This window comes from Tasmannia lanceolata, unplaced genomic scaffold, assembly GCF_043159265.1.
Source record: "Tasmannia lanceolata isolate RefF3 unplaced genomic scaffold, GAP_Taslan_0.1 ptg000023l, whole genome shotgun sequence".
NCBI lineage: Eukaryota > Viridiplantae > Streptophyta > Magnoliopsida > Canellales > Winteraceae > Tasmannia > Tasmannia lanceolata.
Window position 1 is genome coordinate 17,143,259 of NW_027518700.1, and position 23,174 is coordinate 17,166,432.

Here is a 23,174-nt window from a genome sequence, read left to right on the forward strand (position 1 = left end):
GATTCGTATTCATAAAAGCTGGCAGACGTGTCGGATTCGCATTAAATTCAAAGTTGACCGTGGAGAGACGTTTCGACACGCATCTTGCCGAATCCAACGTGTATCCGAGTTTGAGTCCGTGTCGACACGTGATTCGGCACAGTAAGGAGAAGAATCCGTGCAACATAGGAGGCACCACATATCTCCTTCCATCCATTGCATAAGTTATATGCCGATACAAACCTGAAGATTTCTAAAGTTTTTACCCATGAAATTGTTAAGACGATTACCTTATTGAAAAGGAACTGGGCTCCTTTAGAGAATCCCATAATATTCTTGCATTTCGTTCTTTCCAAAGAACCCATACGGTGGTCAGGAAGGAGACATTCTAGAGTATTTTTCCTTTACTTTTCCGTGGCGCCATTGCCCAAATTTCCAACAACTGTAAGAACTTAGCCGGAAACACCCACTCTGTCCCAAATCTAGATAGTAATATGCCCCATACGTATGTTGGTCATTCTATGTATGTTGGAGGGTATTGTAGTCTTTGTACCATGTTGCTCTACTTTGGGCACATATATACATCATATTACATGGGGATCTTCTTAGTGGAGAATCCCTCATCTTCTCCTTCTCTACCTTATCCACTTCTCTACATGGTATCAGAGCGGTAATTTTAGACAAGTTTCCTTTGCAGTGGCTCATAATAATCTATCTTCTGGGGCATACGATGATTCTTTTGCTGTCTGAGGTGTTAATTTACCTACTAAAAACGTTATTTGAAGATGGTGATGGTGCAAATACATTCCGTGCTTTTAACCCAACTCAAGCTGAAGAGACGTATTCGATGGTCACTGCTAACCGCTTTTGGTCCCAAATCTTTGGGGTTGAGTAACTGGTCATTTCACATGGTATCAGGGTGAAGATCCTGAGTTCAAACCTCCTTGATATTAAAATTTCACATGCGATGGCCAATCTAAAAGAAGAGGGGGCCACATGTGCCACGTGTAGGCCAAACCCTAAAAAGAGGTGCCACACTTGAGGGGGAGTGTTAAAGTATAAAAGATTAAATTAGGGAAATGATATATCCGCCCCTTTTGATCACCAGGAACACCCCCTGTCAGTGTATCAATGACTAAAGAGGGGCTGTTGTACTTTTGTCAGAATAATTCAATGCCGCTGATTGCCACAAACATTGACAAGGGGGTGTTCCTGGTGATCAAAAGGGGCGGATATATCACTTCCCTTAAATTATGCCTTCTCCAACAGCTTAAGCTTTTGGAGTAACTGGTTGTTTCACAAAAACAAATGTGGATATTTTATTCTCGATTTTTTCTATCATTTGAATATCATTATATCTGTCTTGTCTTTTTCAATGTTTTGGACTACTTTACCTTCATTCTTATCTTATGGTTATTTCTACAGGAAATTTTGCTGGAATTCTGTGCTGGTAAGATGTTCACTGAGGGAACACGGGTGATTCCAGATACCCGGAAAGGACTCATTCGAATAGGAAGGGTATGAGACCTATTTGCAAGCTATAGCATGTTTAAGCTTAGCTTCAAGATTGTTGTTCTTTATCTTCATTTACTATCCAAAGTTAAATTATTTTCTTTGCCCTCTTGAAACTTGCATTTATTAGGGTGAAGAGGGATTGGTCCACATTCAGTGGCTTGATCGGAGTCAAAATGTGGTCGAAGATGTATCCTTTGTCTGCCAGTGGAAGATATTATTTAATATAGTGCAATGTTAGATACTTATGCAATCAGTTTCCATTGTTTTAATGTCTTCCTACGCTCATTATTTAGATACAATAATTCTGGTACAACCATAGCTGCATAAAACTGTGATTTATTTTTTAAGGAGTTACTTTTTGAGAAATTTTGGTCTGTCTTTTATGACATTAAACATGTATTCTATGATTTTTTTTGTTTTGGTTTTAAAGGAAAACAAAAACTGTGATTTATCATTCAATTTTCTATTGTAATTATTTATTCTCTTACCCTTTTTCGTTCTGCTCTTTCGTCATTATATTTTTAGCTCTTCGTTTGGGATTAATTTTTCTGCCAGAAATGTGGAATCATGATTGTCCTTGACATGGTATCACAGGATCAGATTGTCTTTCCTGATGAGGCAGTTTTTGAGAAGGTATCTTCGTGTTAAATTGTTGAACTCCTGTTTTAAGATATGCGAATACTCACCCATTACATTTTCTTGCTCTGGGGTTGGCTCATTCAGGTCAATCAATCAAGTGGAAGAGTATATCTTCTGAAATTCAACACTGACAGTAGGAAGTTTTTCTTTTGGATGCAGGTTATCTGAGTTGATCATTTGTTTCCATTTTGGATCCTTTTATGATTTTTTTTCTTACCTTTCTTTTCTGATGAATGGTATTCAGGAGCCAAGATCTGATGGCGACTCAGAAATATGCAGTTCAGTCAACTACCACATCAATCGGCCTCTAGGTATAGGATTTTCTTTTTGGGTGTCAATTTGCAGCAAGTAGTGCTCCATTGTGCTCTGAGACATGGATATCCTTCACTTTAACAGAGCTAGTGGGCGAAGAAGAGGCAGCTTCAGTCCCTCTGCAGATGTTCGAAATGTCAGAAGAAATGGCTGAGGATGATATCTCACCCAGGTATGGCACCAGTTCTAATTTTATCAGAAGCGTAGAAAATTGACCTGTTCTCAGATGGGTCAGTTCTATCTTAAACATTGGTCTTTGTCTCTTATCGACGTCAAATAGGAAATGAGAATCAGTTCATAGTTGTTTTAAGATAAGGAGAATATGTGGATACAATAAAGTATTTGTATTCTTGGTTAATCACACACACACACACACCCCGTGCGATGCACGGGCCCACAAAGAACTGTACGGACCACATCATAGGTTGATCCAAACCGTCCATGTGGTGGAACACAACATCAATAGGTTGTACCCGTAAAATCATTTCCATAGGCTGATCCTTGCCCTCCAATCTATAGAGGTTTCCATAATTGTTGTTCCTCTTAAGATGCACGGGTTCGTCAATATTTTGAAAGGCATCCTGAATCTGTAGTATTATGTAATATGTTCACAAAAATCCGTAGTATTATGTAACATATGTACCCAATCCGTAATTTTGCAAAGAAAAAACGTCACTATGTTGACTTTGTTCACTTTTTTTATTAACAAAGCATAAAGGAGAGGCGTAGGATTGAAATTATGTGGCTTTAATAGGTGCCTTTGTTAAAAAGCATAAAGGAGGGGGTAGGATTGAAAGTATGTGGCTTGAATGGGTGCCTTTGTTAAAAAAAGTCAAAAAAAGTGATGTGTAATTCTGTTATAATTTTGGGAGAAATTCAAATAATTCTCTCCTTTTCTTATATATATATATATATATATATATATATATATATATATATATATATATATAGCAGAGAAGTGTTCCTGCGTAGCTGCTCAGATAGCTTATCTGAGCAGCTGCTTCAAAAACTCATGTGGCCCCACATTTTTGGGGTGATCAAAAGCATTCATTTGGAAGGCCCTTCCATGGATAGGGTGTGTACCAAAAAATGAGCCCTTTAGGATCATCCTAACCCTACCATTTGTGGAGGGAAAAAATGGCCAGAAACAGTGTCTGTCCATTTTCTCCTCCACCTTTGATTGGGTTAGGATGATCCTATAGGGCTGATTTTTGGTACACCCTATCCATGAAAGGGCCTTTCAAATGAATGCTTTGGATCACCCAAAAAATGTGGGCCACATGAGTTTTTGAAGCAGCTGCTCAGATAAGCTATCTGAGCAGTTGCGCAGGAACACTATTCTCGTATTATATATATATATATATATATATATATGAGGAAAAGGATTGTGAGCTTGAAGCTCATATAGCTTATATGAGCTTGAGGGCCCAAACACATGGGTCCCACATTTTTTGTGGTGATCCAAACCATTCATTTGCAAGGCCCCATCATAGATAGGGTGTGTTCCAAAAATCAGCTCCATTGGATCATCCTAACCCCTTTAAAAGAGGAGGGAAAAAATGGGCAGATTTGTGGCAAACGGTGTCTGTCCATTTTGCCCTCTACTTTTGGATGGGTTAGGAGGATCCTATGGAGCTGATTTTTTGTACACACCCTATCTTTGTAAGGGCCTTTCAAATGAATGCTTTGGATCATCCTAACAATGTGGGCCCACATGTGTTTGGGTCCTCAAGCTCATATAAGCTATATGAGCTTCAAGCTCACAATCCTTTTCCTCTCTCTCTCTCTCTCTCTATATATATATATATATATATATATATATATATATATATAGACACACACACACACACACATATAATTTTTTTTTCAAATTTGATAATAATATCCTTCCATTTTTTGTTGCTTTCCACCTATCTTATACATGGAACATGTGCATATGATCTGGGCCACTGATCTTATGCGCCACCACCACATAGACAGTTGAAGTTTCCTGACTGTATGATCCTAGTCTCATGCTCAAAAGATACTTTTTTGAGGTGTTCTCCCCTAAACTTGGATCATTGAAATTCGCAAGCCTTGATCGAAAGGACCATATCTAGGTTCAGTTTGAGAGTGATCTTACTATGTAGTTGGATTGTGAGTGGTGCAACTGTTCCACTCGGCATGCACACATGCCAATGCCACAATTTTTTTCTGTTGTTTTTTAAGGAGGAGGGGGGGGGGGTTGGTCCAGGAACTTTCACATGGACCACGTTGGTTTAGAGTTTGGGATTTAATGTTCAGGGTTCAAGGTGTCTTGTATTCCCCTTGGGTCATGTTTTTCCTAAACAAGCAGTGGAATACTTCTTCTAGAGATAATAATTATTAGTGATTTGCTAGGGACCATCGCAGAAGGCATTTCGCGGGCCGGCTCTTGCATGAGAGTGCGGCCACCTTAGATTGAAATGAATAAGACAAAATCTGTTGAAAAGTGAGCCTGTGGCTGCTCTCTCGTGCAACAGCCGGCCCACGAAATACCTTCTGCGATGATCCCGAGCAAATCCCGAATAATAATAATAATAATAATTATTATTATTATAATACTGTATGGCATCTGCTTGGAATTATTAATCTGAGCTTTTCCCTTCCTGCTATCCAGATCTGGAAACTTGGTTGGCCCGAACCTGGCTGCAGAGTTAGCGAGTGATGTCACCTCTTCATCTGGGCCTGTACAATTGGCTGATTTACAAAGAATATTGAGTAGCATTGGCCCTGCAGGTATCATTTAGCGTGCTATCTCCTTTGTGGAAAAGCCCTTATTTGCTGAGTGGCCTCTTCACTTGTCCATGGTTTTAAGCCACTGACTCATGCAATTGCCATCTGATTGGTCTTGTAGATGCTTCCGGTGATCCAGATGGAGGTAAAACTATGTTTGACTGTAACATTTGGCGTGATTGAATGGACTGGCGTTAAACTTCTCTTCAAAATCTTTTCACTAGGGTTGGAATTAGGAGATATTTTGAAACCTGATTTGGTCTTGCCACTGATTGAAACTTTGCCATTGGAACAACGGTTAACATCGTACTTACCTGAGGTATCTGTCTGTCTTGTCCAAGGTTTAAAATTTCGGTTTCTGACATAGCTGAAACCGAAATATCGAAATTTTGGCTGAAATTCGGTAAAAAAAAAAAAAAAATTTCATTATTGTGCCAAAATTACCGAAATTTTGGAAAAAAGCAAATTCCAATTTTTTTTTTTATAAATTACAGTTTTCCGAAAATTCAGCCAAAATTTCCAAAATTTCGGCCTAAATCTTGGATTTGGTCAAAATTTCAGATTTATGTACATTCGGTGTCGGTCCAAACCGAAATCCGAAATTTCGGATTTATGTACTTTCGGTGTCGGTCCCAACTACCAACTGAAATCCGAAATTTCGGTATTCTGGCCGAAATTTAGAGCCATAGTCTTGTCTGAATCTAATGATACTACATGGCTGCAATTTGCTGATTTTTTTTTGTGGTTTCAGGGTCCATGGACAACTCATGATTTTATGGAGTTGCTGCAGAGCCCACCATTTCGCCAGCAAGTAGAAGCATTTACTTATGTATGAAGATTATTCTTTTGTTGCAAAAAGACTTCCTTCTGAAGCTCTTTACCTGTTTTCAATCATGATGCCGTTTGTTTTATAGGTGCTTCGATCGGGACAGATAGATTTGACTCAGTTTGGAATTGACCCAAGTAAATGTAAGTAACCAGCAATCTTATAAACATGTTGCTGTACCTACGAACAGGGTAGAACTTAAGTACTTACGTATGGTTTAACTGTTATTCTCTCTTTCTGTCTCGCTCTCTAAGTGTGTATATAAATGTGTATATATCTGCATGTCTATCTATGGATCTATGAGTGTTTTAATTTTTAAAGCTGTAGTGTGCGCGTGTGTGTGCATGAGTGTGTGTACCAGCTTGACCATTGGTCCTCTGATTTTTTTTTGTCTCACTGGTTAAGCCTAGAGTGGGATCCATTAAGCTTGGCAGTGCTCTTCATATTTGTAGCAGGTTTCCTATAGAAGATGGTTTTGGATTGGATAGATTATGGATACCCTCCTTGAGCACAAACACAACCGATTAGAATTTAGGGATTGTAACACCTTGTGTGGGTTATAACTCCTTGGTCTTTTGTAGGCATTTTTTAATTTTACCAAAGACTGATGTGCAGTGCTCGAAAATCGGTTCGTTTTTATTTCAAATATGCAACATCACAGTTTAAGAAGCCATAGTCTAAAGTACTGCTGCTCGCTCGCTCTTACCCTTAGAAGCACGGGAGAGACGGGCGGGGGGGGGGGGGGGGGGGGGGGGGAGTGTTTATGTAATATTTTATTTATATGTCTTTCAAAATTCAAGTACAAAAAATAGTAATTTCAAACTATCTTCACATATCTTTCAAAATTTAAGTACATCAAAAAGTAGTAATAACTTATCATCTTCATTTTCGTGTCCTCTTTTCCCGTACCTTCTGAAGATGCATTTGTTCTTACTCCAATGAAGTATTAGGAAGAGTTGGAGGGAGTTTGATGTAAGGAATTTGGTGATGGTGAGACTCATGGAGTAACAAGAGCAGGTGGTTTAGAGAGAATGGCAACATCAATAGGTTTTGAAAAGCTCCTTGGTTACTCCTCAGGAAGGAGTGTCGCGGTTCGGTAGCGGGAGCAGCACCCATGAGGCATGATTCCTGCTTCTAAGCTCTTATACCATCCATGCACATGATTGTTCCAGTTTGAAATCATGTTCCATGTACGGGCCTTGTCGTGCTAAAAAAGTATTCATGATAAGAGGATTGTGGTTTCTCTTCTCCAATCAATTAAGAACAAACACCTCCTTTGACTGGAGTACCCCATACATCTAGTGACCATAATTGGGTTCTAGAATGGGCCTGGAGGGTTAAGACCCAGGGTTTTTGAATTAGGTTATTTGATTTAATTGGGTTCTTAGGATGCAGGTCACCTTTTGTTTGGTTATCTTTTCTTCATTGTAACCATGGAAGCTTGCTTGCTTATCATTATTGGTCAGTTCTGGGGCTCTTGATCTTTTCGAAACTTTAGTTTTTTGTAACGTCCTGACCATCCATGTAGATATTGTCCGGTTCTAGGCCGTAGCTCTCCCCAGTTTTGTTTTTCCGCAGAAAACGCATCTACACAGGGAAGGGGGTCTACACATATAGCCCAAGAACTTTCTCTCTCCGCTTCCGATATGGGACTATTACAATCCACCCCCTTAAAGGGCTCAGCGTCCTCGCTGGCACACCGTACTAGAGGAGGTACGGCTCTTATACCACAACTGTAACCCGGTTTCTATAACCAAGGTTGCTATCAGCAAAAGAATCAGGAAAGACAAAAATGACAATTTTTTTTTTAAACAATAGTCTGATTAAAGAAACTAAAGGAGAAGCATTCTTATTCCAAATATTAATTGTCCATTACACTTGAATTGAACTGAGCTAAATAACAATAACAAGAAGATCCACAACTACTAAAAACAACTGAAACATCTAAACTACTAAAGCAGAAATAATCAACTAGAGAACTTGACTATATTGTCATTCCCCAAAATCACTATGAATGCTCTCCCATCCCGAATGTTGCCGAAATTTGTTCTTCTGCGAAGGCGCTATCAGGTTCCTCCTCTACCATATCATCACCTATGAAATCTGATTGAGGAAACTAAGTTAGCAGCAAGGTCATTTGACCGGAAAGTGTAATAAAAGTACAACACAAATAATTACAATTGAAATATAAATTTCTCATGACTTCCACTTAATGACGAGAAAATAATAGAAAGAATAACAACGTATGAAGATGCCAAATTATAGATACGATAACATGAAGTGGAGTTCAATAAAGCATATGTCTCAACAAAATATAAGCTATTCAGGGATCTAGAAGTACACTAGTAATCATATCATCTCAGTAAATCATATGGGTCCACTAGCTCCTCATAATTATATACACGATGGGAATCCTCAAGTACCCGTCGGTAAATGACCACACGTAGTTCTACGACCTTCTCACACTTTTAGTACGAGGCCAATACAAAACATCGTGTTTATAGATTATGGCCTAAAATAAAAAGTCCTACCACAAGAATTTTTTTTTACGGAAATAATCATTGAATTCAATAGTCTTAGTGAAATAAGCATACGCCTAAGCAATAGAGATGATATGTGAAACAATCATAAGAAATAAAATCCTCAAAACAATATCATAGATTCATAGTTATAGCTAGGATTACAAGTTTTTGTTATCACTTGCCTTTTGTCTTCGTGTATAAGGCGATTCAAATAGATCTCTACGGGTTAGCAGAAAGGTGCCCTGTACAAATTTCATAGTAGGAGTGTGAAAATTTTATTCTGCTACCCTGTTCATCATCCTAAGTCTATTTGTTAATTTATATCTTATCATAGTGTGAAAATTTTCGATTTATACGGATTACATGTATTTTAGTGATTAAGTAATTTATTATGATCTTTCTTTGTAAGTTTCACTAACTCATATTGTCTTTTTGTTTGAAAGGCCATCGAACGGTTTCAATGATTCTCAACAGCTACTTGTTCATGGTCAAGCAAAAGATAAGATGTATATTTTTGTGTGTGTGTCAAACGGTTATGCTAGTATTTAAATTCTCAAAGCCATCATATGGAATTTCTTTTGTGTGTCAAACGGTTTCCTAAGCCATCATATGGAATTTTGATGTTATCTGTAACAAGTTGAAGTGGCATCTAAGAATTTTGGTTTAGGGTTAAATCGAAGTTTGAATTGAAGAAAACTTCCATTAAATTGACAAGGGTTTCAAGCTATGGTCTAGGGATTTGATTGACTTCCAAGAAACAGATGTAAACAGGGTTTATTTGAAAAGTTATTTAAGGTGGGTTTCATATTATTGTATGGCTGCTGTTGGGATAAAATTTAGAAAAGATCTGTGTAAGTTTGAGGTTTTTGTCTTGAACATGGTTTTAAATTGGGCTATAAACAGGGTTTAAACTTGGGGCATGTATGCTATTGTCACTTTGCCCATCAAATCAAAGGGAAAATTAGGGTTTTTGCTAAAAAAACAAGAAATATATATATATATATATATATATAGAGAGAGAGAGAGAGAGAGAGAGAGAGAGAGAGAGAGAGAGAGGGGGAGGAAAGTGTTGGTCAGCTTAAGCTCACCAAACTTATGGTGAGCTTAAGCGCCCCAATCACATGGGTCCCACATTTTCTGTGGTGATCCAAACCATTCATTTGCAAGGCCCTATCATAGATAGGGTGTGTACCAAAAATCAGCTCCATAGGATATCCTAACCCCTCCATTTGTGGAGGAAAAAATGGGCAGATTTGTGGACAAATAATGTCTGTCCATTTTGACCTCCACAAATGGATGGGTTAGGATGATCCTATGGAGCTGATTTTTGGTACACACCCTATCTATGATAGGGCCTTTGAAATGAATGCTTTGGATCATCCTAACAAAGTTGGCCCCAATGTGATTGGGCGCTTAAGCTCACCAAACTTATGGTGAGCTTAAGCGCCCAATCACATTGGGGCCTACTTTGTTAGGATGATCCAAAGCATTCATTTCAAAGGCCCTTACATGGATGGGGTGTGTACCAAAAATCAGCTTCATAGGATCATCCTAACCCATCCATTTGTGGAGGTCAAAATGGACAGACATTATTTGTCCATAAATCTGCCCATTTTGTCCTCCACAAATGGAGGGGTTAGGATGATCCTATGGAGCTGATTTTTGGTACACACCCTATCTATGATAGGGCCTTGCAAATGAATGGTTTGGATCACCACAGAAAATGTGGGACCCATGTGATTGTGGCGCTTAAGCTCACCATACGTTTGGTGAGCTTAAGCTCACCAACACTTTCCTCATATATATATATATATATAAGTGTTCCTGCGCATGCTGCTCAGATAGCTTATCTGAGCAGCTGCTTCAAAAACTCATGTGGCCCCACATTTTTGGGATGATCCAAAGCATTTATTTGGAAGGCCCTTCCATGGATAGGGTGTGTACCAAAAAATAAGCCCTTTAGGATCATCCTAACCCTGCCATTTGTGGATGGAAAAAATGGTCATAAACAATGTCGGTCCATTTTACCCTCCACCTTTGATTAGGTTAGGATAATCCTATAGGGCTGATTTTTGGTACACACCCTAACCATGGAAGGGCCTTTCAAATGAATGCTTTGGATCACCCCAAAAATGTGGTCCACATGAGTTTTTGAAGCAGCTGCTCAGATAAGCTATCTGAGCAGCTGGGCAGGAACACTATTCTCATATATATATATATATATATATATATATATATATATATATATATATTAGTAAAGACAGAAGAAGAGGGCTTAAGTTTATATAAATAGTGAAGTTATATATATATATATATATATATATATATATGAGAAAACGGTTCCTACACATGTGTAGAGAGTTCTCTACACACTAGCTTAAAATACAGTGGGGGCCCACATTGTTTGGGTGATCCAAGCCATCCATTTTAAAGGCCCTCACATAGATAGGGTGTCTACAAAAAATCAGATCCATAGGATCATCCCAACCCTACGATTTGTGGATGTAAAATGGATGTCTTTAAACCTTCACAAATTAGTCCATTTTTTGCCTCCACAGTTCGAATGGTTAGGATGATCCTATGGATCTGATTTTTTATGGACACCCTATCTATGTGAGGGCCTTAAAAATGAATGGTTTGGATCACCCAAATAATGTGGCCCCCACTGTATTTTAAGCTAGTGTGTAGATAACTTATCTACACATATGTGTAGGAACCGTTTTCTCTCTCTCTCTCTCTCTATATATATATATATATATATATATATATTCACCCTATTTCTTACCCTGGGCCATCCCCTTTAGTGTAATTAGGACTCTTCTTTCACACTAAAGGGGGGCGGCCTAGTAATAAATGGGGCGCAGATATATTAACCACTAAAATACAACATTAAAAGCTGTTAAAAAATTTTACTTCAAGATTTTGATAACTGCACACAAAATTAGTTTGTCTTTTCCCGTTTTGATAAATGCACAAAATCAATTTGTCTTTTCTTGTTTTGATATTTGCACAAAGAAATTTGGTTGTCTTTTCTTTTATAATGAAAGGCCATCTAATCTTTTCCTTGACCATGAACAAGTAAGTAGCTGTTGGGAATCATTGTATCCGTTTGATGGCCTTTCAAATAAAAAGACACGATGAGTTAGTGAAACTTCTAAAGAAAGATCATAATAAATTACTTAATCAGTAAAATACATGTAATCCGTATAAATCGAGAATTTTCACACTACGATAAGTCCATTTGTTAATTTATATCATAATTCAAGTTTCAGTCATCACTTGTCTTTTGTCCTCGTGTATAATGGAGATCACCTGGGCTGAAGAAAATGACAGAGCAATCTTGGAGGAAAGGGAGGAACTAGGTAAGAGTGAAAGAAGAGCACACAAGTATTTTATTTCAGGAGGAAATTTCTTGGAAGCAGAAAACAAGGGCTAGGTGGTTAAGAGAAGGGGATAAGAACACTGCTTATTTTCACGCTCTTGCCAGTTCTCGTAGAAGAAGAAACCGAATTGATTTTTTGGAGATTAATGGGACCACTTCCTCATATAAAGAACAAATCATTCTAGAGATTGTAGGCTTCTTCTCGTCTCTTTACTCTTCAGAGTGGTGCCTTTGCCCTGAGCTTGCAGAGGTGGAATTTAGTGTTATGGAAGTCAGAAACAGAGAGGACATGGAAAAACCATTTAATGAGGAGATTGAGAGGGGTGTTCTCTATGGCTCGGGATAAGGCCCAGGCCGGGATGGTTTTTGCCTTACTTTCTTCCAAAGCTGCTGGCCTTATGTCAAAGCTGACATTCCGAATTTTTTGGAAGATTCCATAAAGGAATGGATTTGGACCGAGGAACTGGTGCTTCCTTTATCTCGCTGATTCCCAAGATTAAAAGTGCTTCAAAAGTATCGGATTTCTGCCCTATCAGTCTCGTCGGCTGCATGTACAAAGTCCTTGCTCAGGTTTTAGCGGATCGCCTCAAACGGGTTCTTCCTCAAATCATATCTGAAAACCAAAGCGCCTTTGTAAGTCGAAGACAGATCTTGGATTGCTCTCTTATTGCAAATGAAATTGTGGACCTCGCATACAAACGGGAAGGAGTGGAATTATGTGTAAGTTAAACATGGAAAAAGCGTATGACAGGGTGGAATGGGATTGTCTTGATTAGTTAATGGCGAGAATGGGTTTCGATTTTCTTCTTTCGCATTCTTGCTTTCCTATCGCCCGTTCCGATAAAAGAATCGGATTTGTGGAGGGGGTGGATCAAAAGATGCCTGCCATCAACATGGTTTTCCATTCTCATAAATGGCTCCCCAAAGGGGTTTTTTCAAATCATCAAGAGGTCTTTGGCAAGCAGATCCCCGGTCTCCCTTTTTATTTGTGATTGTAGCGGAAACTTTGAGCCGTCTTATGGAAAAAGGGAGAAGTGCAAGTTTGATATAAGGATTCAAGATTGGCCCCTCTGACACGGATGTATCTCATCTCTAGTTTGCCGATGACCATTTTGTTTTGTCCCCCCCAACCGTCACAGGTTCTAAATTTGAAGACTATCCTTAGGTGCTATGAGGTGATCATGGGCCAAAGATCCAACTTTTTCAAATCAAGATTTTTCGCAATTAACATAGATCAACAGGAGGTAGCGGGTTTGGCTGGGATCATGGGATGTCAGGTTGACCAATTTCCAACCACTTATCATGGTCTGCCTCTGGGGAAGGGAAGACTATGAAAACCAGCTTGGGATCCTGTAGTTGAAAGAATTGCTAAAAGGCTAGACACATGGAAAAGAAGATTAGTTTCGAAGGGAGGTAGACTAACTCTTGTTGAGGCAATCTTGGCAAACATACCCGTATATCAATTATCTCTGTTTAAATTCCCTACAAGCATTGTCAATCGCATTGAGCAGATTCAACGACGATTTCTATGGGTTGGGGGGGGGGGGGGGGGGGGCAGAAGATAAAAGGGGCATCCCCTGGTTAAGTGGGAGGATGTATGCAGACCCATTAAAAATGGTGGCTTGGGAATTAGAAGAATCAAACAAACCAATCTCGCTCTTATGGGTAAATGGTTGTGGAGGTTTGGAGTGGAACCCTCTCAGTTGTGGGCCAAAGTCATAAAAGGAAAATATGGTGCAAAGCCTGTCCATTGGGAATCAGATAACATCTTTGGTAAACAGGTGGTTACAGTTTGGCGTGACATTTTAAAAATTCAACGCCGGTTCAATTAGGGCACAAGATTCAGAGTATATTCAGGGAATCACATTAGCTTTTGGGGTGATGTTTGGTGTTCTCATGTCCCGTTAAAAAATGATACGTTCCCTTCGTTGTTTGAAGTGGCAGGCCAAAAGAACGCTCTAGTAAGTGAATGTTTTGAAAGGAATGGGGATAGTGTCAGTTGGATACCGAATTTCAGAAGAAATTTCTTTGAAAGGGAGTTGGCTTCAGTTGCTAAGCTTTTGGTAATACTGGAAAGGTGCTACATAAAACAGAAAAGGGTGGACAAAAGGATATGGATCTGGGACTCTATTGGGACTTTATCAGTCAAATCTTTTTATAATCATCTATTGCCTCTCTCCGTTCCCTCCATTGAAGCAAAAGTGTGGAAAATCTAGGCTCCCCCTAGGGTATGCTTCTTTGGATGGGCGGCGGTAAGAGGTCGGATTCAGATGATAGATTTCTTGCGACGGAGGGCAATGTGTTTGATGGACAATTGTCCTTTGTGCATTGAGGGCGGGAATCAATAGATCACTTGTTCATTCACTGCAAGGTGGCGAGAAAGGTTTGGTCTGGCATACTATCTAGGTTTTACATCGCCTAGGTTTTCCCATCCATGTTAGCTGAGCTAATACAAGAATGGGAAGCGGCTCCGTGGAGAAAAAAAGGCAGTGTTATGGGACACTTGCTTATTAGTAGTCATATGGTTGTTATGGAAGGAGAGGAATGCTAGAGTTTTTGGCGGCATTTCAACATCCCCATATTTCATCTTCATTAAAGTGTTTGCTTTAGTCATTGCCTGGGTGAGAATTCTCCCAATGTTCCGGATTCGTGGGAAGGATGGTTGGTGGTGTGCTCAAGCAATGCGAGGAGGGCTTCAATTGTTCAAAATTGGGAAGCCCCCCTTCTGGGCTTTTCAAGATGAATTTTGATGGCTCTAGCTTGGGGAACCCGGGCCCATCGGGAATCGGAGGAGTTTTGAGGGACTCCATGGGAGAGGTTATTTGGGCTTTTTCAGGCCCTATTGGGATGGCGGATGCTAATGAAGGGGAAGTTAGACCCGTTCGTCATGGTTTAAAATGCTTGGATAGAGATCTAATGGATGCGACGATTGTGGAAGGAGATTCCAAGAATGTCATTAGATAGCTTACAGGGTCGGAAGTACCACCTTGGAGGTTTGCCTACTTTTTTTATGAGATCCAATATCGAGCAAGACAATCCTCAATCTTTTTCAATCACGTCAGATGATCGGCGAACGATGTGGCGGATAGCTTAGCTAGAGATGGTGTAGGTAGGCCGGGGATAGAAATGTTTGACTCCTTTCCCCCGTGATTTGTAATTTGTCTTTTTCTTTGTATCTTTGGGGTTAACTTTCTCGGTCTTGTTCCTTTCTTTTAATGAAATTGCAACCATTAAAATAAAAAAAAGAAGAACTGGGCGTATTGCTTTTTTTTGGGTTTTGGATATTTGACAGTTCTTTGCCTTTTATGAGCGTTTGGTTAATTGTCATGGTGAGTTCAAACGGCTTAGTTTGACAAGTAGAGCGCATCAGCTTCTGGTTGCCTCGACAGTGTATTTTCGGTCTGTGTCAAAAAAGTTGCCTGGAAAAATTCTCCCTGGGAATTTACAATTTCTACAGTATCCGGCTGGAATCTTTCAACTTGTTTGAGAGTATTGAGATTTAGAGCAAGCTTCTGAGTGAATCTTGACACACTAGGAGTTTCTGAATTGAAGTTTTAGAAACTGAACTTGTATAGGGTTCGGTCACAAGATGAATCAATTCAGAGTTTTGTGATTTTGGGCACTTGCAAGAAAGTTATTTTTCCCAGATTTTCAGCTGTCATGAGTTCTTGATTTTGTTTTTCAAGTTAATGTTTGCCAACAATTTAGCTGAATTGCTCCTTGGCCAAGTTTGACTTGATGTCTTGTTTAAACTTATGTCTGAAAAGTGAGTTGAGAGAGTTCTTTTCCTATCTATATGCAGACAACTTCACTGTTCTCTCATTCCTCGAGGCACTAGAAGACTCCGTCGCAAAATCATCAGCATCTAGCGATGTGGAATCAAGGCAAGATGAGAGCAAGGACATCCAATCTGGAAGATGTAGAGGGAATGATGCGATGGATGAAGGCCAATAGTACCATGGTCTTGAACCTTTATCATTTCCCCCTTTAAGGGGAAAACAAAGTTGGGGAGGTAGAGTTCATACTCATCTCATCTGTTTTTTGATATCTTTATAAAAAAAAGAAAAGAAAAGAAAGAAGAATGTGAAGTTTATTTTTTATCATAAATATTTGGTGCACATTGATCAATAAATTTTACCGTATTATGTATTTTTTTCCTTTTAAATATATATGCCCTCAACTTACTGAGTTTGCCCAAAATCTTCCTAGTGTAGTTTAATGACCTCTTTGGATGCCACCAAAATTGGCCCTTATTTTTAAATATGTCTGTTTTAATTTAATCATATACATGATTCAAACAATTTATTTGTTGGATTGCTTGATTACTCACTTATTTTGCAATTTTTTTTCTTTTTTTTGGTTTTGGTTTGTGGTGGTGGTGTTGGGGGGGGGGGGGGGGGGGGGGGGGGGGGCGCGTCATGTGTGTGGGCGGGGAGGGGGGTTGATTCTCAGATTTGACCAAATCCCCTCCCATGCCCAATTAACTGTATATAACTATTGGGCTGTATTTATAATATTGCTTGTATAATAATCTTCAGTTGCAGGGTTGGGTTGTCGACTTGTCGTAATTGGCTATATGTGCCTCTTTTCTGATAAAGAAGATACAGAAAAATTTATTCTCCATTTTCTCATGGTATCAGAGCTACAGATTAAGGTTTTGTTGCTGTTTTTTTTTTTTTGCCTCGTCGTCTGAAGAATATTGGTTCTTGATCATTGTGTGTATCGTAACAAAGTCCTCTCTTCTGCTCCGTCTTGTTCACATGGAACATAGCCTCTTTTTCTCTTCTACCTGGTCTTCAACAGCAACACCTTTTCTTCGCCCAGTTGTCAATAGCAGCACCTTCACTTCTGCCTGGACATCAACAACATCACCTTTCTTTCACCCGAGTTATTCTCCGTGGCTAACAACAATGTTTCTTCAGCCACTACACGACTGGACTCTCGAATTGATCCCCCCAAAATGGACAACATTGTCAATCCTTTTCTTTCTCCATCACTTGGATAATCTGGGAACAACACTGGTCTCTCAAGTGCTCACAGGTGACAACTATGCCACTTGGTCTCGGATGATGCAGATGGCTCCCAGTGCCAAAAAAATAGTTTGTAATTGTTGGTGGCCTCCTTCCCAAGCCGGAACCGTCTTTCGCTTTTGTCTCTCAACAGGATCATTGCAATCACTTAGTCCTATCATGGACCCTTAACTATATTTCTCTGGAGCTTGCCAAAATGTCATCTGTGTGGAGACATCCCATGATGGTTAGCTTGATCTTCATGAATGATTATCTCAACACAATGCACCCTCGTATACCAGCTTAAACGATCCATTGCATTTATCTGCAAGAGAACACTCTAGTTGCCGCTTATTTCACCAAACTGAAAGTTTTTTGGGAGGAGTTGTCATATACATCATTTCCTTCATGTTCACGTCATTCAAATCCGTCAATGAGTTTCAACAAAGGGAAATGGTTGGCTTGAATGAGTCCTACAATACTATCTGGAGCCAAATTCTCCTCATGACCCCGTTCTTTACAGTCAACAATGCTGAATCTCTCATACTTGAGGAAGAAAATCAGTGTAAAATTCATATCACGCCTACATCGGCCGCCACCAATGCGTCATGTCTCTGCTCTTCTTTCTTCCAACAAGCATATTAATAATAATTGCTTACATATGATCCTTGTTGATCCAAATGGTACCCTAAATGCCATCATTTCAGTAAAGAGAGGGACATACCATCTACAAGTGTTACAAACTTGATGGCTACCCACTCAAAGGGGCCGCCATTTCTGCCATGTCTCAACATGTTGCACAGTTCTTCTATCAATCCTCATCCGACGATGTTCATTTTCCACTCATGCAACTGGCACCTCTCCAATTACACAAGATCAGTATGTCACATCTTATTCTTGCTTATTAAAGGTAGTTCACAACCTATAGATCACTTGGCAGGTAATCCTCTATGCTACTCAACCCAACTTTCACCATCTAACTCTTGGATCATTGACATAGGAGCCACCAACCGTATGATATTCTCTTCTTCAATCTTAACTCACATTCTTCCACGTCATATTCTTTCAACATCTGATCTTCCACTTATCCAATTATCCAATAGTGATTCAAACCCATTACTTACACCGACTCCACTTCATTCTCACCACATCTACACTTAGAAAGCGCTCTTTGTGCACCATCTTTCAATGCTATTTTTTACATATGGCGATGGCACCTTGGTCACCCTTCTAGCTCACGGTTTGATGCCTTGACAAAGTCTGATTCTATTATTTAATCCTCTAGTAAATTTTATTGTCATCTTTGTCCTTTGATGAAGCAATCTTGTTTACCTTTTCCTTTTAGTATTATTTCTACTATTGTGCCCTTTGCTTTAATTCATTGTGGCATTTGGGGTGGATATAATACTACTTTATTGTCGGGTGCACATTGTGGATGATTTCACTCTCATTGCTCTTGGCTAGTTGGCTTTACTTACTGAATTTTAAATCTGAAGCTAAGTTCCCCTTAAAAGGTTCTATACCACAATCTAGACTCGATACCATTGTCTGATGCAACAAATTCATTCCGACAATGGAAAAGAATTTTTCGAAAAGAGCTTACAAAATTTCTTTTCTGACTAAGATGTTATTCACCAACGTACTTGTGTTGGCACACCCCAACAAAATGGTGTGGTTGAATGCACAGACCAACACCTCCTCGAAGTTGCTTGTACTTTATATATCTCACAGACCAACACCTCCTCGAAGTTTGTTGTACTTTATACATCTCCCTCTTTGTTTTAGAGTGTGTGTTCTTTCGGCCATCTATCTCATTAATAAAACACTTACTCCTACTTTATTTGAAAATTTACCTTGTGAGGCTTTGCTTGTCGAACGTCCTCCCTACAGCAACGTGTGTCTTCAGCTATTAATGTTATGTTTTTGATAGGTGGCTATTTATGTTATGCCTATAAAACGATCAACATTCACACAAAATATGATCAACGATCTAGTACCAATTTGCCCCAAAGGCTATCACATCTATGATATTGAATCCAAGACTGTTTTAACTAGTCAGGATGTCGTCTTTCATGACCATCTATTTACTTATCATCCTTAGGAACGCCAGATCAACATGTTATCCCGTTACTTGTCGAAGATTAAACATCACTACCTGTTTACTCCAATTTCTCCCACTCTGTTGGTGAATGATACTAGTAATCCTATTGCCATTTTTGATGTCTCCATTTCACCGTTGCCATCACTGCCAATCGCGCCACTTCACTATTGCTCCTAGTGGACCTATTTGTTACCATAACCCTCCAAATTATCTTAAAGAATACCCTTGTTCACTTGCCATTGCTCTTCCTAGTCGCTTGACACCACGCTGTTATGAGACATGCAATTCTTTTCCTTTGCATATTTACATTTCTTACAGTTGTTTCTATTCTCATTGTGCCTTGTAGCTCTTGTTTATTTATCAACATAAACCCTCGATTTAGGAGTTTTATTTGTCTTCATTCACATCATTATCATGATTTGCACATAAATCCTAATATTTTAGGGATTTTTGTTTGTTTTTATCAATGTTTTTTCTTCTTGAAATGTGGGTTTGATGTAGCCATGGGGTGGGGTTTCATCGTCTGGGGTTAGGGGTGTAAATGGATATTCGGAAATTCGATTACCGTCCGCATCCGAATCTGTTTAAAGCGAATATTATCTAAATCCGTTTCAAGCGGATATTATCCGAATCCGTTTATGAGATAACCGGCTCTTAGCGGATGCGAATCTGGTAAATGGTATATCCGATCCGTTTAACATCCGAATCCGAGAAATAAATCCGTTTTATTTATTATTAATAATATTATTAATATTTATTTTTAGTAATGACAAACTATCTTTTGTTTCTATAAGAAAAGTGAATATTCTTTTTAGAAAAAATAAAATAAAAACAAAAATAGCCCAAACTCATTCCATCAAAATAACCCAAACCCATTCCATCATATACAAAAAAAAAAAGGAAAAACCCAAAGACCACTACCAACACTATCATCCATCCCCATCGCCTCCCTCTCTCTCTCTCTCTCTCTCTCTGCCTTTGTTTTAAAAGAAAGAAGATGATCTCATATATTTTAGGGTTTGATAGTTAATTTTGTGAAGAGAATGTAGAGGTCTAGTTTTAGGGTTTGGAAAATTCATTCGAGTAAGTAGGAGAAAAAAGATAAAGTGCTGCAATAAAATGTTCGAATTTACCGGATAAACAGATACGGATAATATCCGAATTCGAACAATATCCGACGAATACGAATTCGGTAATAGATATTAAATATCCGTCGAATCCGAATCCGAATTCGGATAGTGTATACTATAATCGAATTCGGATATAGCCATATCCGCTCCGAATTCGATCCGTTTACACCCCTATCTGTGGTGGAGGGGACGGTCGGGGGTGGCGACGGTGGCGATGGCCGGAGATGGCGACGGCGGCAGTGGCTGGACGTGGCGGTGGCGGCGGTAAGAAAATGGCGTAACCCTAATCCCTTTGCAAATGGCTTAAAACCAGTGATAAAGGGTATTTTGTCCTCAAAATATTAATCATGGTTAGTTTTAGTCATTTCATCAGGTTAAACTAAACGACCGTCTACGGAGGGGGTCTACTTAAAAATGTTAGAAAGTTGAGGGGGTGTCGTTGGTAACTTCCAAACCACAGGGTTTAAAGCGGAAAATGGCCAAACCACAGGGGGGGTGTATATGTAATTTTCCCTAAATCTTTTCTGATATTGAAAATACAAAAAAATTTAGGCTCCTGATGTAGCACTACCATACTTTAATAATTGCACAAACTCATCTTGTCTTTTCTTGTTTAAATAGCTGTCAAAGGTAAAGCACTATCATATTTTAATAATTGCACAAACTCAGCTTGTCCTTTCTTGTTTAAACAGAAGGTTATTACAGTTCCCAAAAAGTACTCGAAAGGAAATTAAAATAGAAAAGGCAAACTGAGTTTGTGCAAATATCAAAACATGGTAGTGGCAATATCAGTAGACAAAATTTATTCTCCATTTTTACACGGAAGGATAATTTCTCTCTAATCCTCTGATTTATATATGTTAAAGATAAAGAATTCTGATTCACTTTCTTCTTCGTGCTAATCTGTTTATCAAGTGTCTTCTCAACTCAACTCAACTCGTGTTTGGAGTACCGTTAGAAATAGCGTTTGAAACGCCGTTTTGCAAAACGGTGTTTTGCCAAACAGAATTTTCATGTTTGGTTAGCCAGATCAAAATAGCATTTTAAACAGCAAACGGAGGTATTGTGTGTTTGGTTGCAAATGCCCCAAAACGGAGTTTTAGTGGCAAAATGACCAAAAAGGGCATTGTTTGGTTGGCCTCACTGTAACTCAACTACTATCTCATTAGGCCCAATGTTAAAAAGTCATTAGGATCTCATTCAAACACAATTAAAATTAAACGTCATCGCCATAAATAGTTATATTATTGTTCACAAAAAATAAATTTAAAAAGTGGCACAATGAGTAATTTAAATATCATTGTGCCACTTTTTATGGCGAATGACGTTATATAGTGTAAAAACAGTTCAAAATAAGTTGTCTACGAATGAAAAAGTTATACATTGTCTTGAGCTTGTTCAACTAACATATAAAAACCAACCAGTTCAAAATAAAAGTAACAACCAACAAGTCGTAATAGCAAAAACACTATCAGAAGTTCACAACCATCGATCACAAGATAAAAAAATAACTTCACTTGGCTACATCCAAGTAACATAAGTTCACAACCAACAGATAGAAACTAATCAATGGGCTGGGGATAGTAAACATCATCATCATCGAATGACGGTTGCAATGGGACTCCCAACTCATAATGTAGCCAGCCAATCTTTGTTTTGTCATCTCCCATAGCCACCCACAAAACACGATTCTCTTTCACCTTGCACAATTTGCAAGCGGCATAAAAATTTAGTGACCCCCTCTCATAACCTGGCAATAAGGCTACTTGCCTCACGATTTCAGTCACGTTAGCATCAAACTTCTCCATACGGACAGATACAGTCATGCTCCTGCTTTTCACTGCAGTCGCGAGACGCTCTAAGTTTTTGGAAATATGATTTGTAACCGATCTTCTTTTTGCAACCCTTTCTTTTACATTAGGCTCTCTCTTCCTTGCTACTACAATTGGTTCCGTCTCATCTTCACCATAAACAGGCTCATTTGAAGATACTGGTGTGCCTACATCTTCGTCTCCTTCTTCTTCTATATCAAATGGGGTAGATGGTTTGCTATGTTGTATCTCAACTTGACTTGTAGAAGGAGAAAATGCAAGTCTTCCAGTTGTAGAAACATTTAAGAACAGCTCATCAAGATCCCAGCACCTTTCCAAGGCTCGACTCCTAAAGCACGCATACTTTTTATTTCTCTACACAAAACAAAAAAAGAAACATTATCATTTTACTGAAATGAAAAAAACTTATAATAAAAATAAATTAAGTTTAAGTTTATTGATTACCTTAATTTGAGTATCCCACCAATCGTCTGATGCATCTATGCAATGCTTCGCATGATTAAAACCCAAACCAGTTGCACTGGTAAACAAAGAACGCCACAACTGCCACTCCTTTTTAGTCGAGTCTCAATGATTTTTCATTTGTTCCTTTGTGAATCCCTTGCTCGTCTTCTCATTAAAACCATCAGTTGCTAGCGCCCACCCTTCCTTACTCAAGTGTGAACCAGGTCTAAATCCCCTCCTAACTAAGTCCTTACATATGTCAATCCAAGCATAATAGCTATCAGGGTCCCATTGAGTTTTCTTAATAATCTCTTTTTCATTTGCCTTCTCTTTTGTAGTCTGGGAAGATTTTTTTGCTTGATCACTTTCCATCTAAAAAATTCAAAGCGTAAGCAAGAAATTCTCTAGAAAACTCTACAAGGGGTCCTCACAAAATTAGAACTAAAGAGAAACTCATGCAATGGTTAATCATGCAATGGTAACATCAGAAATTTGCAAAGAGAAACTCAATCGTGGATTCCTCACAAAATGACCCCCAAATAAGACCCTGTTTGTTTACTGAGAAAATTAACACTTCGTTGAACAATCTTTATTTCATGCAAATAAGACCCTGTTTGTTTTGGACCCCCCCCTCCATTTGCAAACGCAGTTTTTAGGGATCCTCAAAACGGTGTTTCAAACGGCATTTCAAACGGTGGTTGCGCACCCAAACACTCCCAAACGGGGTCA

At 38.9% G+C, this 23,174-nt stretch overlaps 2 protein-coding genes across 2 annotated transcripts in view; one reads left to right on the top strand and one right to left on the bottom strand.

Annotated features, from left to right (window-relative positions):
* The window catches only part of LOC143856219 (26S proteasome regulatory subunit RPN13-like), a 41,242-nt gene extending 25,122 nt beyond the window's left edge, over positions 1 to 16,120 (top strand). The window contains exons 4-15 of the mRNA XM_077366365.1: positions 1,405 to 1,497; positions 1,622 to 1,681; positions 2,089 to 2,127; positions 2,218 to 2,292; positions 2,378 to 2,444; positions 2,530 to 2,617; positions 5,084 to 5,202; positions 5,321 to 5,344; positions 5,424 to 5,518; positions 5,951 to 6,028; positions 6,114 to 6,168; positions 15,732 to 16,120. Coding sequence (XP_077222480.1) covers positions 1,405 to 1,497; positions 1,622 to 1,681; positions 2,089 to 2,127; positions 2,218 to 2,292; positions 2,378 to 2,444; positions 2,530 to 2,617; positions 5,084 to 5,202; positions 5,321 to 5,344; positions 5,424 to 5,518; positions 5,951 to 6,028; positions 6,114 to 6,168; positions 15,732 to 15,883 — 945 coding nt within the window. The 3' untranslated portion in view covers positions 15,884 to 16,120. The remainder of the gene's footprint in view (positions 1 to 1,404; positions 1,498 to 1,621; positions 1,682 to 2,088; positions 2,128 to 2,217; positions 2,293 to 2,377; positions 2,445 to 2,529; positions 2,618 to 5,083; positions 5,203 to 5,320; positions 5,345 to 5,423; positions 5,519 to 5,950; positions 6,029 to 6,113; positions 6,169 to 15,731) is intronic.
* Positions 16,121 to 21,731: 5,611 nt separating this feature from the next.
* Positions 21,732 to 22,817, bottom strand: LOC143855890 (uncharacterized). The gene is made up of 3 exons (XM_077365944.1): positions 22,645 to 22,817; positions 22,446 to 22,521; positions 21,732 to 22,355 (listed from the first exon to the last, which is right to left on the bottom strand). The coding sequence occupies exons 1-3, from the start codon at positions 22,815 to 22,817 to the stop codon at positions 21,732 to 21,734; spliced, it is 873 nt and encodes a 290-aa protein (XP_077222059.1).
* Positions 22,818 to 23,174: the final 357 nt, after the last annotated feature.